The sequence below is a fragment of the Danio aesculapii genome, chromosome 10 (assembly GCF_903798145.1).
Source record: "Danio aesculapii chromosome 10, fDanAes4.1, whole genome shotgun sequence".
In the NCBI taxonomy this organism is placed as follows: Eukaryota; Metazoa; Chordata; class Actinopteri; order Cypriniformes; family Danionidae; genus Danio; species Danio aesculapii.
The window spans coordinates 23,028,701-23,045,544 of record NC_079444.1 but is presented as its reverse complement, the minus strand read 5'-3'; the positions used below and the strand labels follow the sequence as shown (position 1 = coordinate 23,045,544).

Here is a 16,844-nt window from a genome sequence, read left to right as displayed (position 1 = left end):
TCTGGAGAGAATTACTGGTGTATTTTAGCTTAGTATGACTGTTGTGCAAGCCTAAATGAAAGAAAATTGAAAATTACAATAATTTCTTTCACTATTTGTGTTCATTTTTCTTTTACTCAGGTTAACCCGAGATTGAAACTATAGTTATCTTCCTATAAAGCCACAGTAGCTGGCAGAAGAGTTTGCAGTAAACAGCCACATACTCGCTTCTCTTGAGAACAGTGCTTTATCTCTATGTGAATTTCTCCGGTCTACCAGAGCGAGGCGCTGTTGGACAAGTAGATGCACATTCTCCGTTTGGTTGCGGGAAATATGTTTTATTTTCTAAATTAAGAAATGACCGGAAAACTTTTAATGTACCCCGTGTTTCAGACTGTACCAGGAGACACTTTCAGATGAGGATGCTTTCACCGACGAAGCCGGCGATCACCTACTTGATCGGGATTGTGTTATGCCATTTTTCCGACTGCTTTACAAACTAGCAGGTAAACTTGAAAAAATAAGCCGTGGCAGAAAGCTTCACCTTTACCGCGACATTTGACCGAAAAGCCCTGACAGTGTATTTTCTGACCACTTTGGTCGTTGTTAATTCGCTGTTTGTGATTTTTGGTGTTTTATTTGCTCCGTTTGGATAAGTTGGACCGGATTAAAAAGCCAAAGGACCTTGTCGAGTAAGTGGCTGTTCATTGGAAACAGTGCTGAATATCCCTCATTTGTGGCCTGAATATGAATAACCTCTCTAATGCACAGATATAACGGTGTTTACTTGACGAAATCAACCTGAGGAGTTCATACTAAGTTTGTGCGCGAACACATAAAGCGGCTGAAGCGCTGAATCTCACAGCTGTTCATTTAAACAACTGTATCAAGCGGACAGGATTTTACCTAAAAATCTAACGAAATGCGATAGACGCGAGAAAGCAGTCCTCTCGGTTACATTGGATCGGGTGTTTTGGCGTGAGGCCTGCTGGTCGGGCTTTTGCCGGGTGATATTTGGGGCTAAGGCCGCGTCAGGGCGCGTGGAGCCCGGCCGAGAGTGACGCGCAGTCTCGGTGTCAGAGGACGAGCTATGGAGAGGATGGAGGTGGACCAGTGCGCAGGCGCAGGAGGAGCCCTCCGAAGGTCGAACAGCGCCCCGATGATCACGAACGTCAGGTGAGAGAACTGCAGCTATGCCTTGGAGCCGACTATTTAATAAAACTTGCTATTTCTTTTCATTATTCCAAGGCATAAACAAGCTTCCATGTAGCATACACCACAAAATAATGCAGACAATAAATACTTTGATTCTCTTTTTATTTTACATTTGCACAACAGTGATGGAACGACAGTATTCAGCTCCACTAGTTCAGCTCGGTATCGCCGGAGCAGTGTGTCCATAAACCCTAGCTGTCCATCCCGGGTGAGTGTTCAAACAGTCTGTTAATGTCAGTATCGGGCATTTAGTTCTAAAAACCTCAATTACATATTATCTTTGTGTTGCAGACCCTCCCTCTGTCCCCGTTCTCTCTGTCATGTGAGAGATCTGAACACAAGAGACCGGTGAGAAATAAAGGAGTGATGACTGTAAATCACAGATGTCAAATCCAGTTCCTGGAGAGCCGCAGCTCTGCACACTTTAGCTTTAACCCTAATTAAACTCATCTGAACAAACTAATTGAGTCCTTCAGGGTTGTTTTAAACCTCCAGGTAATGCTGCGGTCACATTAGTTTGTGCGTGCGAAATTCTGTTGCATTTAAAAAGCGAGCGATTGGTCCATGTTTTAAATTTCTGCCCAGAGAGGTTATGATTTGATCTTCGATTGGTCTCACGCAATCATGTGATGCAATTTGCAGGTCAGAGTTCACCAAGCTTGAACTTTCCAATGCAACGAAACTGCGAAACTTGTCACACGAGCTTGCACTTCCGGTCTGATGCATTCATGTGCGTATGAATGGAAGTCTATGGGGAGAAAAGTGCAGTGTGACCGCAGCTTGTGTGTAGAAGCAGGGATGGAAACAGTGCAGGGCTGCGGGCCTCCAGGAACTGAGTTTGACACCTCTGCTTTAAATAGAGGGGCGAGAGATGACAGAATTAAAAAAATATAATTCAATTAAAATGCAACTGACTTTTTTTTCTCTCAAGTCTGACTTTATTCTCACAATTCAGGAAAAAAAAGCCAGAATTCAGAGCAAAACCCTGAAGGCATATAAACTGCTGAATTTATTTGACTTATTTACTCAGTATTGTTCACATTTACAAGTTTACTTGGAGTTTATTTCTTACAGTTTCCAAGTTTATAAATTGCAAAATGTATTTTTGAATTAATTTTTAAAAATCTGAATTATGAGTTGTAAACTGGCAATTGTACAAAAATCAGAACTATAGTGTAATAATACTTTTTTTAATTAACTTATTTAATTTGTGTTGAATCAAGCTTCAATATAGAGCACTTGTTGAAATAAAAATGTGTAAAATTTGTTGCATTCAATATTAGTGACTATTGTCTACAAATTGATTCAGAATTAGTGACAATAGTCAGTGTCAGCACATTAATTTGACATATTGAATCATAAGTTTTTGAATCAAAATAGTTTTAGATTAGCATTTGTGTAACAATGCGGCAATGTTCGTTTTATTTAAACAGCGTTATTATAATAAAACATTTTATTTTTAATGCTTAAAACTGTAATTGAGACAACATGAGGTTATCATTACCCTATAAGCAAAGAAAAGGCCTATACCTGTTAATTTGTACTCCAAAATATAGTGAAAATGGAGTGAAAATGATAATTCAGGCGTTATTATTTCTTTTGCACCTTGTTTTTTTTTCCCAGATTGAGAATATGGAGCTGACTTTAAGAGGGAGTTTACAGAGATTAAGGTATCCACGTGTATATAATTTGTTATCAAGATACACATTTTTGGATCGTTTATTAATAAAGTTTTCCCCTCATCTAAGTGCCTCATCCGCTGTTCCTCTCCCTCCTGCGAGTCACTGGCATGATCATCTGTCTCCAGTCAGTATTTCACTTTTCTCGTTTCACCTCATCACTTTAATCCATTGTCATTATGTTCATTCTCTCTCTCTCTCTCTGTTTGTCCCATTATAGGGATTTCATTCTCAAGACAGCGGCGTCACCCCTAATTCCTCACCCAGCCCGACTCGAAGGTTTCGAGGGTAAGTTCATGAGTTAAACTACATCAGTGGAAAGTATCCTTCAATTGTCAATACTGGAGTCATCTTTAGTTATTTGAAACTGTAATATGCATGTTTTCTGAACACGAGTTGTTTTTCTTGAACAGAGGATCTGTAAGCTCTGGAGTGAGATGGCCATCAGCTGCACCTTTGAAAAGGAAAGGTGAGGTTATTTTTTCCTGTTCAACCGGTTTCTTGTAAATGCTTTTGGTAAAGAACATTTGAATCGTTTATTAGCATGATGGCAACAAAAGAAAGCAGTTACCAGTTTTTAATATTTAATTTATTTGTCATTTTTGAGTAACAAAATTGAAGTCCCTTATGCTCAGCAAGCATTCGTTGATTTCTTTTGTTAAAAAATGACGAACATAACAATTTAAAGTGACTGTTTTGTCTGTTTTTAATATTTATTTAAATATAAATGCTTCCTGTGATGACAAAATTATATTTCCAGCAGCTATTACTCCAGGTTTTAATCTTCGTTTGTTATTATCTTTCTAATATATTTAAAATCTCAATTTTAATAGAAGAATATAGACTTTTGGGCTACACGGTGGCTCAGTGGTTAGCACTGTGGCCTCACAGCAAGAAGGTTGCTGGTTCAAGTCCCGGCTGGGTCAGTTGGCATTTCTGTGTGGAGTTTGCATGTTCTCCCCATGTCCGCATGGGTTTCCTCCGGGTGCTCCGGTTTCCCCCACAGTCCAAAAACATGCGCTATAGGTGAATTGAATAAGCTAAATTGTCTGTAGTGTATATGTGTGAATGAGTGTATGGGTGTTTCCCAGTGATGTATTGCAGCTGGAAGGGCATCCACTGCATAAAACAAATGCTGGATAAATTGGCGGTTCATTCCACTGTGGTGACCCCAGGTTAATAAAGGGACTAAGCCAAAAAGAATATGAATAAATGAAATGAATATAGATTTTTTACATTACATACTTTTCTATGTCCAATCAATTAAAATCATAAAACCTAGTCAATTTATTGGTGGGCAAAGATTGATCGCGATTAATCACATCCAAAATAAGTTTGTTTTGACATTATATTTGTGTGTGTGTGTGTTATTTATGTTTATTTCATATATGTGAGACACACAAACAGAAACACAACTATACAAAACAATTCTGTTACATAAATATTTAAATGTATTTATAATTTGTATTTTCTATGTAAATATAAATTAATTTAGGCATTCATGTGTGTATTTATATATACATAATAAATCTCCACAGCACTCAAAACACACTTCTATTTTGGATGCGATTAATCATAATTAATTTATGCCCAGCACTATTTAAAAGAAAAAAATCTAATAAAATGTATTTGTATATACAGTGGTCCCTCGTTATTCGCGGAAGTTACATTCTAAAAATAACCCCCAAAAGGCGAAATCTGCAAAGTGGTCAGCTTTACTTTTTACAATAGTTATAGATGTTTTACGGCTGTAAAAGCTCTCACTACACATGTTCACACGTTTCTGGTTTGTTTAAACATTCTCAAAGTTCAAACCTTCACAGTAAAATAAGCCTAGTTTTAATAGAATGAAACCAAACATTAAAACCCTTGGATCCTCATTTATTTATTCCGTAATGGCGCCTAACTTCTACCTTCTCTTAGTATGTCCAGAAGTCCAACTTTTTGTGTGATGTTAGCATCTTCCTCTGCCTTTTGGGTGCTACCGCAGGTGCCTTTTGGTACAAAATGTTTCATCCACATTTCGGAAAACTGGCAAACACACAGTGCAGCACTTCAGAGTCACACTGCTAGCGATCAAAGATTTCTGTAAATTTGGCAAGCTGAACGCATTCTGTACTGTACAGGAGACACAGCACGGAGGAAATTGATTGACAATGGTCTACAGCCAATCAGGACGCAGAACACAATGTGCTGTAGGAAAAAAGCATGTCAAATTGCTAAACTACGAGGCCGCGAAAAGTGAACCACGTTGTAGCGAGGGACCACTTTATTTGGTTTATTCCAATTTACTTGAAAATATTAAACAAATATTTAGAAATTATTTTGTCAACATTTTCTGTGTTGTGGAATTCATCTGTTCATGCTGTTTTTGATGAGTATAAAGTAACAATTCTTGGTTCTTTTCTAGCGAGACATGACTAAACACTTCATTTGGAATGATTCAATAACAAGAATTGGCTCGTTTGTGAAATATGATTCATTTAAAATCTCCACTTTATAACAAATATATACGTTTGCTCAGGTGGAGTGGAATCAGACGGTCCTCCCAAAAAGCTCTTTGTCGCTGGAGTCACAGACCCTGCTCACATAACCAGTTACACAGTCAGGTGAGTCTTGATGATGCTCAAACAACACACTCAACTGAATCTCATGCTTCATTAATGAATCTCTTCACACTTTCTAGTGTTTCCCAGTCAGTGGACTCATCCTCTGGGACGCCTCCTGCCAGCTCAAACACCCAGGCCCTGTCCCTCTCCCCTCCGCCCCCGTTCACCTCGCACCATCCCAGCATCTGAACCCAAGTGTTCATCACACCACAGTCCAGGTGTTGTAAAATGAAGACCAAACTTATCCCTGTTTTCCTGCTTTTTTTGTCATTGTTGTTGTTCATTTGGTGCTTTGATGAGAGTCTCTTAGCTCAATCACTTCTGAAGGAAAGTCCTCGTAACTGACTTTGATTTCTTCGAAAGTCAAAATGCAACGTTAGGATGATTAAATCTTGACGTATCTGACTACACGGACGCTGAAAACGATCATGTAATTTATAGTTCTGGATCTTCGGTGCCTACAGAGTAGTGTGCTGTACATCTAAAAGAGTATCTGCAATGACAGCGTTCAGGTTACTGCTGCAACCTGGCCAATCTTGACTCAAAGAGCCTTTTTCCTCAGTGAAGACCAGTTTTGCTCTTCTTTGCTTTCCTCAAGTTGTGGCAGAACACGTTTTTTGTATTTTTGGTACATCTTCAGCTTCCATTAACAGGGTCCATCGGTCATGCGGAACTGAAAACAAAAAGGACTAAAGCTAGAGAGTATTAAATGAGTTGACCGCAGAAGTCAATGTTTTGTGTAAATGTGTATAAATATGTGAATAATCAATTATTTTAGCTATTAATTCTTTGTTTCTCTCTTGCGTTTACCTCCTGAGGGTCTGATATCTGTAAATAAGTTTATTTTTCCACTCAGATTTGAGCTCAAACTCTTTAAGTTGGAACTATCTTCTTTAAATCGCCGGAAATGATACCAGCACATTCAGGCAACTCTCATCCACGTTTTAATTGCTTTATTATAATAAGTACTGTAAAAACTAGACAACAACAAAAACTATCGCGTCTTGAATCCAGTGTTGGCGAAAACTCAAAGCACTTTTAGTGAAAAGTCCACTTCCAAAACTGACCTAGAGACTGAGAATGTATCCTGTCTGAGGCTTAGATGTGTTATCTAGTACCATAACAGTGTCAAATCAGTCAAAATGTTTTGTCCTCAATTCCTAAATGATGATCGTTCGCTGTTAAGTTACATACTCAGACACGTCCATGATGCAGGTGACTGTTTTTTTCTTTAGTAGATAATTTAAGATTTTTAACTGCAACTGCGGTCCTTTGTGATTCATGAAACTGAAGCCAATGGCTATCAGCACTTCGAGAGTCGAAAACACTCAAGAGGCAAAGAAAATGAACACTGAAGATACATTGAAGCCTTGTTTACAGAGGCAGAAGACCCGAAAGCATCTTCAGGAACCTCTGGTATTAATTATGTTTTGCCTGTCTGTGCTTCTCTAACTCTCAAAGTGCTGAAAGCCACTGACTTCATTTTTTTGTATCACAAATAACCATAAACATAGATAAAAATCTTACATTTTCTACAAAAAAAGTCTCTTGCATCTTAGACAGCCTGAGTATCAGTAAATAAATAATTTAGGAGAATTATTACTTTAAAGGATTGCATTACCTTAGGAAATTGCCATCATTTACTCACTCTAATGAAATAGTTCCACACAATTCATTCATGTCGTCCCAACACAAGTCGTTTAAGTTAACTTAACACTTTTAACAAATTTATGTGGACTGAACATAAAAAATTAAGTTGTCCCAATGAAATCTGAAGAATTGTGTTGTTTCAGCTCATTTTAATTAAGTAGTTTGAACAAGTAAAAAAAAAATATTAGTTTGAGTGTCCTTTATAACACAACTAAGGAGATTTCCATCCTCACCACTGAAACTGATGCTTCAAAAGAGGTTGAAAAATAAATCTATAAGAAATGAGGGATCGTGTCTCTACAGAAGACTTGGATAACAGTTTTTGTTTGATATGGATTTATTTTTTGATCTCTCTATAAACGTTTTGGAGCCGCAGAGAAGAAGACTAAAAATAGCGAAAGATTTATTTTCAGATTTCATTCAAATATCTTACTTTGTGTAACAAAAACAAACAAAAGGGTTTGAACAACAATTGTACTGATATGAGTGATAGTTCACCCTAAAGTGAACATTTCCTCAACATTTCCGCACACTTAAGTGGTTCTAAACTGTTTCTTGTATTTCTTCAGTTGAACATAATACAAGATATTCTGAACAATGTTGAGAAAAAGCAGCCTTTGACATCAAAAAATACTATGGATGTCATTGGCAATTTTTTCCAACGTTCCTCAATCTTTCTTTGTGTTCAACAGACGAAAGAAACTCAAACAGGTTTGCAACGAATGGAGCACGAGTATAAATGATGGCAGAACTTTGGGTGAACTATCCCTTAAAGTTGTGAATTATGTACAGAAAACAAAGACTTTAAACTTATACAATCACCGTTTTAGCAGATTTTATCCTCTTCCTCTTGTACTATTTGCACAGTGTTAGATATCAATGTTGCTGTTACATGAATGGGATCATATTTACTTTATTTTTAACTCATCTTCGTATGTTTGAGTCCTTTCAGTTGGGAAATGTTGACATCTTTTTTGAAGTCGAGACTTTTTAAAGTCTGCAATATAAGATGGGTTATTTTAATGTACAAGCCTCAGATGCACCACTTCAGGCTTTAATTCTGAGGTTTAAGCTGGATGGATTTTATTAGGCCTGATAAATTATTGTATTATCCCCAAAATAGAGAAAATGTTAATAAAATGACATGCTGCAGTTAATTGAACTGGAAGCCCTTTGTAATAACATCTCCACGATACTTCACAGCATTATGCAAATAACATTGAGCGCTGCATCTGTTATGTTATTTATGAATGCGCTCTGTTAGCAGTATCTTTACAGATATCACGGTAAAGATCCTCAAGTCCCAAAGTCATTATTTTATCAACCGCAGCAGCTCGTCTGCATCTAAAGCTGTGCACGGGACATTTAAAGCCCTTTCTCTGTTTCCATATTCATATATCAATAGGAGTGCGGCTTGTTCTTCGATATGACGCCATTGCCTTTTCCTTGTAGTTTCTCATTCAGTGAAGACGATGCCTTACAGGTTTTGAGTCTTGAAGTTTGAATTCCAAAGTTACTTGCACTGTTTCCAGTTGAGGTCCTTGAGATTTCAAAGATTGAAAACCAATGTTCATGGCTCTTTAAAAGTGATGTGCAATATGCATTAAAGTTGCTGGAATTGGTGTTTGTCACATTCACTGGGATAATCAGTTGTGTGTGCTTATCAAGAACCCAAACAGAAGACTTGAGAGCAGTTTGTTCTAAATCAGTTGTATAATCAGCTATTTTTATTCATGTTTTCCTACATTATGTACCATATTTCTTTGTTTAGATTTGCCATACACTTCCTGTAAGATCTGTGCATCAGAGATGTCTTCTGAGCACTGTTAATAAATGGATTGTGAGCGCACGGTAAATCATTGTAAATGCCAAAGCCGACAGACTCTGTTCAAGTTGTAAATATATTGTGAAAGCCAGAAAAATTCAAGTGAAAGATGGATTATTTTTTTGACGCGTTGGTAGCAAAAGTACATTTATTACCCCGAGATGAATGGCCAATTATCAGAGAAGGAATATCATTTAGCATAAAATGAAATGTATATTATACCATATATTCTTATTATGAAGAAGATCATAATAAAAACTCATTTTACTGACTTGTGTTCTGTCTTTTTGTGCTGAAGATTAAAGGTGCAGTAGGTGATTGCCTTCAGAAACATTTCTTGTTGTGCTGAAAGTTACTTCACATTCCAATAGTAATGATTAATGTAAACGATCTAAATGTTTTATACAGTTGAAGTCAGAATTATTAGCCCCCCTTTGATTTTTTTCTTTTTTTTTTATATAATTCCCAAATTATGTTTAACAGAGCAAGGAAATTTTCACAGTATGTCTGATAATATTTTTTCTTCTAGAGAAAGTCTTATTTGTTTTATTTCAGCTAGAATAAAAGCAGTTTTTAATTTTTTAACCATTTTAAAATTATCAAAATTATTAGCCTCCTTTAAGCTATATTTTTTTTTCGACTGTCTATAGAACAAGCCATCATTATACAATAACTTCCCTAATTACCCTAACCTAACTAGTTAAGCTGATTAACCTAGTTAAGCCTTTAAATGTCACTTTAAGCTGTATTAAGTGTCTTGAAAAATATCTAGTTAAATATTATTTACTGTTATCATGGCAAAGATAAAATAAATCAGTTATTAATAAACGGGGGCAAATAATTCAGGGGGGCTAATAATTCTGGCATCAACTGTATGTATTTTTATATTCTGGGTAAGGCATAAGACAAAAAAATGTTTCAAATTAAAATTTGTCAGGCCGACAATTCCCATAATTCTGATAAGTAGCCCAAACTGTCTGTCAACTAATGCAGTTTTGTACATCTGTGCAGCCGTTCACGCAGATCTGCAGGACTTCTAGCTGAAGTATTTCTAGGTAATCTTATGTTTAAATGTTATGTTAAAACTCTTTTAGTCACACAATGCTTCTGTAGATTGTGTTGCGTTATGAATGGGTTATATGCACAGAAGTGTTGTTCAGCCACAGAAATCTGGTGATAGATTTATATGACTTATTTTCAATTTTATAAGGGACTTTTTACAGCATCGATAATGTAGACTTTTATTTAGGTTAATAACAAAACATAAGTACATAGCGCTATTCCGCCTAGCCTGCTTTACTGAGGTGAAGTTGGCTTTATATTCACATCACAATGGTTCATTTTTGTACAATGACAACCTGTGACATGCTCCCTACATTGTTTACCATGCTACTTTGAATATTCAGACTGGAATAGCATGTAAGTATGATTTAGTAATAAGTGTAATTCCTGCACCCCTCTGGCCAACCACTAAGCATACAGTAGTCGCTTTAGGACAGCGTGAGAGAGTCTTTAGACCAGCGATGCTTGCATGCATGAAATATTCCACATGATGACAAGTTTTGCTTGCTACACGACTGAAAACAAGCTAGATATAATACAGTTTTGGTTCAGAATTGTAGTATTATAAAGTACTATAAAGTTTTCTAACTGGCAAATGACATGATCTAGTGGGTTGCCTACTGTTATCTTTAGGGTGTCAAAGACTGTCATCTTTGGACGGCAAGGGTGGGACTGTGCTCAGATATTACGCTAACCGGTAAGCATTTTGGCAGATCACCTACTGCATCTTTAAAGACGAAAGTGAAATTTAAGCAGGCATGTCTGGCGTCTACTGTCAAAATGACTTGTTTAATTATATGTAATGTTAAAAATAAAATATATACACATACAATAGAAGCTGCACCTAATTATGGAAACCTGTTTCCACCACAGAATGAAAGTAAAAGGTATTTGCGACTTCTTGTTTTCGATTGTGAGACATCTAGACAGACTTAACCGCTCAATTGCAAATGAACAGCCTTTTTACACAGATGTTGAATTTATAGAAACTATATCATTAAACATTGGGTCATTTTTACTTTCTTCAGAACTGCGCGAAATGTGTGACTTTATATATTGTTATTCTGTAAAATAAAGTCATAATTATGAAATAATGTATATTATGAAATCATTTAAAACAGCTAAATATAACCTCAGAATGACAAGAAATAAAGTTATTTAACGGGGAAAAAGACAGAATTGCTATAAATGAAGTAGCATTTTGAGAAATCCTATTACAAGAAATAAAAAACTATTCTGAGAAAAGGTCAAGAAAGTTTCTATAAAATCAAAACTGAGTGACCTAGACACAATTTTGAGACAATATAACAAAATCTGGTGATTTAAAAAAAGTCGCAATTACGTTTTCTATTTGTGTGTGTGTCAGAAACAGGCTTCCACATCTAACATACAATGGCAGTGACAGAAAATAGTAAAGAAGATTCTTCAACTATTTCGGATTGCATGCTGCCACTATTTCATTACAATCAGCATCTCATTTCACTTCACAAAGCTTTACTTTAGCCAAAGGGGCCTATTAAAATACAAAAACAAATATTTAAAAAACAAAAAACACTATTTTTAAGTCCTTTGACCCCTGCATCACTGTCCTGTAAAACTCTTTTCAACTGTGGGTAAAATCAATCAAACAACATGAAGAATAATAGATACAAAACCATAATAATCATGATTTCTGCTGCATTATGAGAAGTATGGATGCGGTAAATACTTCATTGAGGCTGGGTAGAGAAGCTAGTGATGCAGTTCAGGTTTGGTCTAGTGCTGTTTGGACCCACATTTGAAAAGGTGTAACAGGTGTAGAGCAATGATCAAACTGTGCTGTCATTGATCATGTTTGCCCCCCGTTGCCCTGAATCTCACTTTGACTGAAAGATCATTGAAGGTCAGCGGGACAGCAGAGGCAGATCACTGGAGTTCATTATAAGGCTGGAGTCCAAATTCAAGCTCTCTGTCGAGAAGAAAAAAAAAAACAAGCTTATTAACAGCAGTCAATACACGTTTGTATACACTCACTGGCCACTTTATTAGGTACACCTTCCTAGTACCAGGTTGGACCCCCTTTTGCCTTCAGAACTGCCTTAATTTTTCATGGCATCGATTCAACAAGGTACTGGAAATATTCCTCAGAGATTTTGGTCCATATTGACATGATAGCATCACACAGTTGCTGCAGATTTGTCGGCTGCACATCTATGATGCGAAATGTCAAATATTTCCACCACATCCCCTTTTTTGGACCATTCACTGTAAACCCTAGAGATGGTTGTGCGTGAAAATCCTTGTAGATCAGCAGTTTCTGAAATACTCAGACCAGCCCATCTGGCACCAACAACCATGCCATGTTCAAAGTCACTTAAATCCCCTTTCTTCCCCATTCTGATGCTCAGTTTGAACTGCAGCAGATCATTTTGATCATGTCTACATGCATAGAGTTGCTGCCATGTGATTGGTTGATTAGAAATTTGTGTTAACGAGCAGTTGGACATGAATGAACAGCGTGTATGAATGTATCCCAGTGATAAGTTGCAGCTGGAAGGGCATCTGGAATGGATGGGTTGCAGCAGGAAGGGCATCTGCTAAGTAAAACTTATCCACTGCTTATATGCTGGATAAGTTGGCGGTTCATTCCGCTGTGGTGACCCTAGATCAATAAAGGGACTAAGTCGAAAAAAATATGCACCAAAATATATTGCGATAAACGATATTATTGTCATTTTATTTTATGCCACTCATTATACAAAGACAGAATGACAATATGTCCACTCTTCCAAAGAACACATATTTTATTCTCAAGAATATTTAGTTTAATTATAGTCATTTTAACAATTGAATAATTGGAATCAGAATGTGAAAATGTATAGCCTACATAATAATAATAATAATAATAATAATAATAATAATAAATGTTAACAAAAAAGTGCAAGGTAAAAAGTAAATGTGGCTGTGATCTCTGCTACCAAATCTATTTTAGGTTGTCAGACACAAACATGATGGCTATATACTATAGTAATTTATGGTAAATACTATAGTGTTTTTTAACCATACTGACACTGACACCTCTAATAGAAATAGAGATGTTGCACAATCAGCTAAAATGTTGCTAGAATTGGTTTTTTTTATTGCATCACCAAAAATTATTGAGGTCCTGTCTATTTATTGTGGGATAAGTCGATATTTTGATTATTGTGACAAGCCTAGCTTGTTTCCACCACAAAGTAATAAAAATTAAGTAATAAAAATTAAGAGATTACTGTGACTTTATCTCTATTGTGATTATTGTGACTTTAATGACTTTTCCTCTCAGGAATGTATTGTCTAGATGCAAGATTTCCTAAAATGTAAATAGTCACAAGTTTATATCTTGTTGTTGTCATTTATTTCCTCTGAGTTTATTAGTGAAATCACCTAGAAACTTAAAAATAAAGAGACTATAATCTCAAAAAAGAGATGCAAACTTGATATTTTGTCTTTTTAAATTATAATTCTGAGTATGCATCTAAGCATTATGATTAAAAAAGACTAAATTTCAATTCCGCAGAATTGTAATAAAAAAGGTTACTGCTTTATTTACACATGTTCCAAGTACTTAACATAGTAATTGCAAAGAATTATGCCTAATTACAAGCAACTAACCCAAAACCTAGCCCTCATTCTAACACTAGACATAACGCATGTTATTTAATATCACTCAGTATTTAAATGAATAGTTACACTTGAACAAGACACATTAAAATAAACTGTAACTTTAAAAAAGTGCCACGATTCTCTTTTTTACTAATTTTATTTTAATTGTGTGTGAAAACTGGCTTCAATAAGGGGGTTTGGAATGACATATAGATAGTGACATGTGTAGGTAAATAAATAACCACTTTCACTGCATTTAAATTGTGACTCACCTTGGTCAAAGTTTGGTTTTTTGGTGGACCCCTCTCCAAGCCCCTCGATGTCCACCAAATCACTGTTCACATCTGAGTCATTCAGAGCACTCAGAGTCACATCTGATGATACAGAGCCAAACTGTGAGTACTATTACACCTCTACACTAACATTATTACTGACAATTCAGTTCATGATTCATCTGTCAGTCACCTGATGGTTTAGGGTTTTTTATTGCCGGTTGTAAAGACGAGGAGCTCTGCAGTCCGGTTGTCACGACGACTTGTGAAGTGGGCACAGTAATGACGGTGGGGGCCACTGATGCAGGAGGCGCAGGAAGAGACACCGTGGTTTTCTTCATAGTTTTCTTAGGCGACTCAGTAGTGAGAGGAACCCTGCTGTCCTCATACAGTTTCCTTTTCACTGTGGTCTTAATCTGGGCTCTGTGAGATGATGGAGGGACGGAGTTACTGATTTAATTTCAACATTTACTAAGGCATTATTAAAAAACAAAGTTGTGTTTGTTGACTACTTAATTAGTTAATGCACTGTGAGAACTAACAATGACTGACTCGAGTATCATTAATAAAGATGAATAAATACTGTAATAAATGCACTGTTCATTGTTTTTTCATGTCAAGAGACATTAACATTAGATAATGGAATCATACTGTAATGTGTGACAGTTTTAGATACGTTACATCTTATATTGCTCATGGGTAATAAGAAAAATTCTAATTATATATAATATTACCCTCACAAAGCATTTAAAATCTACCTCATTTTCACATTACTGCTCAGTTTCATCATTCTGTTCAATCATCATTTTGAAAAACCTGTTTTTATATATTGGATCTCTTTAATAATGGAACGTGGAACTTTTCAGAGTTTGTACTGTTACCATGTTATCACTAGATTCAACCCTTTCTTAAATCATTACAATCTGAGAAGTTCTTAAAACACTTCAAGAAAACATTTCTTTGTTTGCGTAACTGACGATTGCTCAAAAACTGTCCAAATCTATCCCACATGCATGTTTATTTCCAACAAAACAACACAAAAATTACTCTTTTCAAAATAACTTCACTTTCAGCTGAAAAAAACCCAATAAGTATTTCATGTTGGATTGGTTTGTCAAATAGGTGTATGTATTATCATGTTTTATCAAACACGCACTCACACGCACACACACACAGATACAGTTGAAGTCAGAATTATTAGCCCCCCTTTGAATTTTTTTATTTTTTTATTTTTTTCAAATTATGTTTATCAGAGCAAGGAAATTTTCACAATATGTCAGCTAATATTTTTCTTCAGAAGAAAGTCTAATTTGTTTTATTTGGCTAGAATAAAAGCAGTTTTTGATTTTTTTTAAAAAGCCATTTTAAGGTCAAAACTATTAGCCCCTTTAAGGTATATTTTTTTTTCAATAGTCTACAGAACAAACCATCATTATACAATAACTTGCCTAATTACCCTAACCTGCCTAGTTAACTGAATTAACCTAGTTAAGCCTTGAAATGTCACTTTAAGCTGTATAAAGTGTCTTGAAAAATATCAAGTCAAATATTATTAACTGTCATCATGGCAAAGATAAAATAAATCAGTTATTAGAAATGAGGTATTAAACCTATTATGTTTAGAAATGTGTAGAAAAAATCTCTCCGTTAAACAGAAATTGGGGGAAAAATAAACATGGGGGCTAATAAGTCAAGGGGGCTATTAATTCTTAATTCACGTGTATATATAATGTAAAAAATTTTAAATGAATAAAGTTCATTATGACGGTCTTAATTGTAGTTTTGTTCTTCTTGAACACTCACACTGTGCGCTCCTTTATGACTGAGCTGATGCTGTTCAGATCTTCCCCAAAGCGGCGAACAGCGGATCGTAGCATCTCAATCTCTGTGTCTGTCCATTTGGCTCTGAGAGAAGGGAAAACAAGTCAGTTATACATTTAATTGAATTTATTAAGATCAGTGTCGGGGGAAAAGTAATATATTACAATCTCAGGTAACTAAATAAGGTAGTTAGTTACTTAAAAAAAGGATTGTGAAAGTTAATATGTCATAAAAGTTTTACTCACAGTTATGAGTGCATATCTTGCTATTAAGATTTTATTTTTCACAGTTTCAAGTTTAAGCAGTTTTAATCGTAGTACAATTCCTAGCACATATCTTGCAACTCTGACACTCACAATCTCAAGTTTAAGCAATTATACATTTATTACAAATGAGTTCATATCTTGTAGTTTTGTCTTTATTGCTTGCATTTCTAAGTTAATGTGCCATTATTCTGAGTTTTTATATCTTGCTATTCTGCTAAATTTTGTTATTAAAATTCCAAGCACACATCAATATTGATTTTTCCCCCACATAATTTTGAGTTTAAATCTCAATGATTACATATCTTCCTATTGCATGAATAGTGCATGAAACTGTGTAGCTCCTGTTATACAGAAAGGCGGTTTGCTGAGCATCTCACCCCGCAGGTGAAGAGTCCGCCACTGGATGCAGCTGCATGGTCAGTTCACCCAGTTTGGAGAAAGCAGCGCCTGCAGCCGAGAAGATCTCGCCCACCTAAATGACATTTATTCGTGCTTTTTATTTATCCGTCACTGAAAAATATTAATAATAATGCACAGATGTGCGAATGTTTACCTTTGTGGAAGCTGAAGTCATGCTGGAGTGATGAGCAGAAATAAACAGAACTGACACAAATACAGAAACAAATCCCAACGACTTCAAAAGCCGAAATTATCAAAGCGAGTTAAAACGACTGTCGCAGTCATTTAGTGACCTTCCGCATTAAAAAAATAACTCTATTTTAATTCTGCATCTAATAAAACGCCTCTATATTCAGTATGAAAGCAACATAATAGTTCGAAGTAAAAATTCCCAGAGTACAATGCGCTTCGAAAATCGGCGTGTAATTGGTCGGTGCGTAGCC

At 35.9% G+C, this 16,844-nt stretch overlaps 2 protein-coding genes across 2 annotated transcripts; one reads left to right on the top strand and one right to left on the bottom strand.

The window, feature by feature from the left end:
- Positions 1–268: 268 nt before the first annotated feature.
- LOC130235769 (PPP2R1A-PPP2R2A-interacting phosphatase regulator 1) lies at positions 269–9,228 on the top strand. Its single transcript, XM_056466227.1, has 9 exons — positions 269–1,155; positions 1,318–1,402; positions 1,486–1,542; positions 2,818–2,864; positions 2,943–3,000; positions 3,094–3,161; positions 3,287–3,342; positions 5,398–5,482; positions 5,560–9,228. The coding sequence occupies exons 1-9, from the start codon at positions 1,070–1,072 to the stop codon at positions 5,669–5,671; spliced, it is 654 nt and encodes a 217-aa protein (XP_056322202.1). The 5' UTR covers positions 269–1,069; the 3' UTR covers positions 5,672–9,228.
- Positions 9,072–16,790, bottom strand: c10h17orf49 (chromosome 10 C17orf49 homolog). Its single transcript, XM_056466228.1, has 6 exons — positions 16,556–16,790; positions 16,380–16,474; positions 15,719–15,820; positions 14,109–14,338; positions 13,916–14,017; positions 9,072–11,967 (listed from the first exon to the last, which is right to left on the bottom strand). Exons 1-6 carry the CDS (start codon positions 16,574–16,576, stop codon positions 11,903–11,905), a joined length of 615 nt encoding a protein of 204 aa, XP_056322203.1. The 5' UTR covers positions 16,577–16,790; the 3' UTR covers positions 9,072–11,902.
- Between the last annotated feature and the right edge of the window lie 54 nt (positions 16,791–16,844).

What these genes read in the sequence shown, in the direction of transcription:
- LOC130235769 (XM_056466227.1), top strand. Translation starts at nt 1,070, where the DNA reads ATGGAGAGGATGGAGGTGGACCAGTGCGCAGGCGCAGGAGGAGCCCTC. An exon ending in CCGATGATCACGAACGTCAG is followed by an intron (nt 1,156 to 1,317) that starts GTGAGAGAACTG and finishes TTTGCACAACAG; the next exon opens with TGATGGAACGACAGTATTCA. An exon ending in GATCTGAACACAAGAGACCG is followed by an intron (nt 1,543 to 2,817) that starts GTGAGAAATAAA and finishes TTTTTTTCCCAG; the next exon opens with ATTGAGAATATGGAGCTGAC.
- c10h17orf49 (XM_056466228.1), bottom strand. Translation starts at nt 16,576, where the DNA reads ATGACTTCAGCTTCCACAAAG. An exon ending in TGACTTCAGCTTCCACAAAG is followed by an intron (nt 16,475 to 16,555) that starts GTAAACATTCGC and finishes AATGTCATTTAG; the next exon opens with GTGGGCGAGATCTTCTCGGC. An exon ending in AAAAAACCCTAAACCATCAG is followed by an intron (nt 14,018 to 14,108) that starts GTGACTGACAGA and finishes CTGTATCATCAG; the next exon opens with ATGTGACTCTGAGTGCTCTG.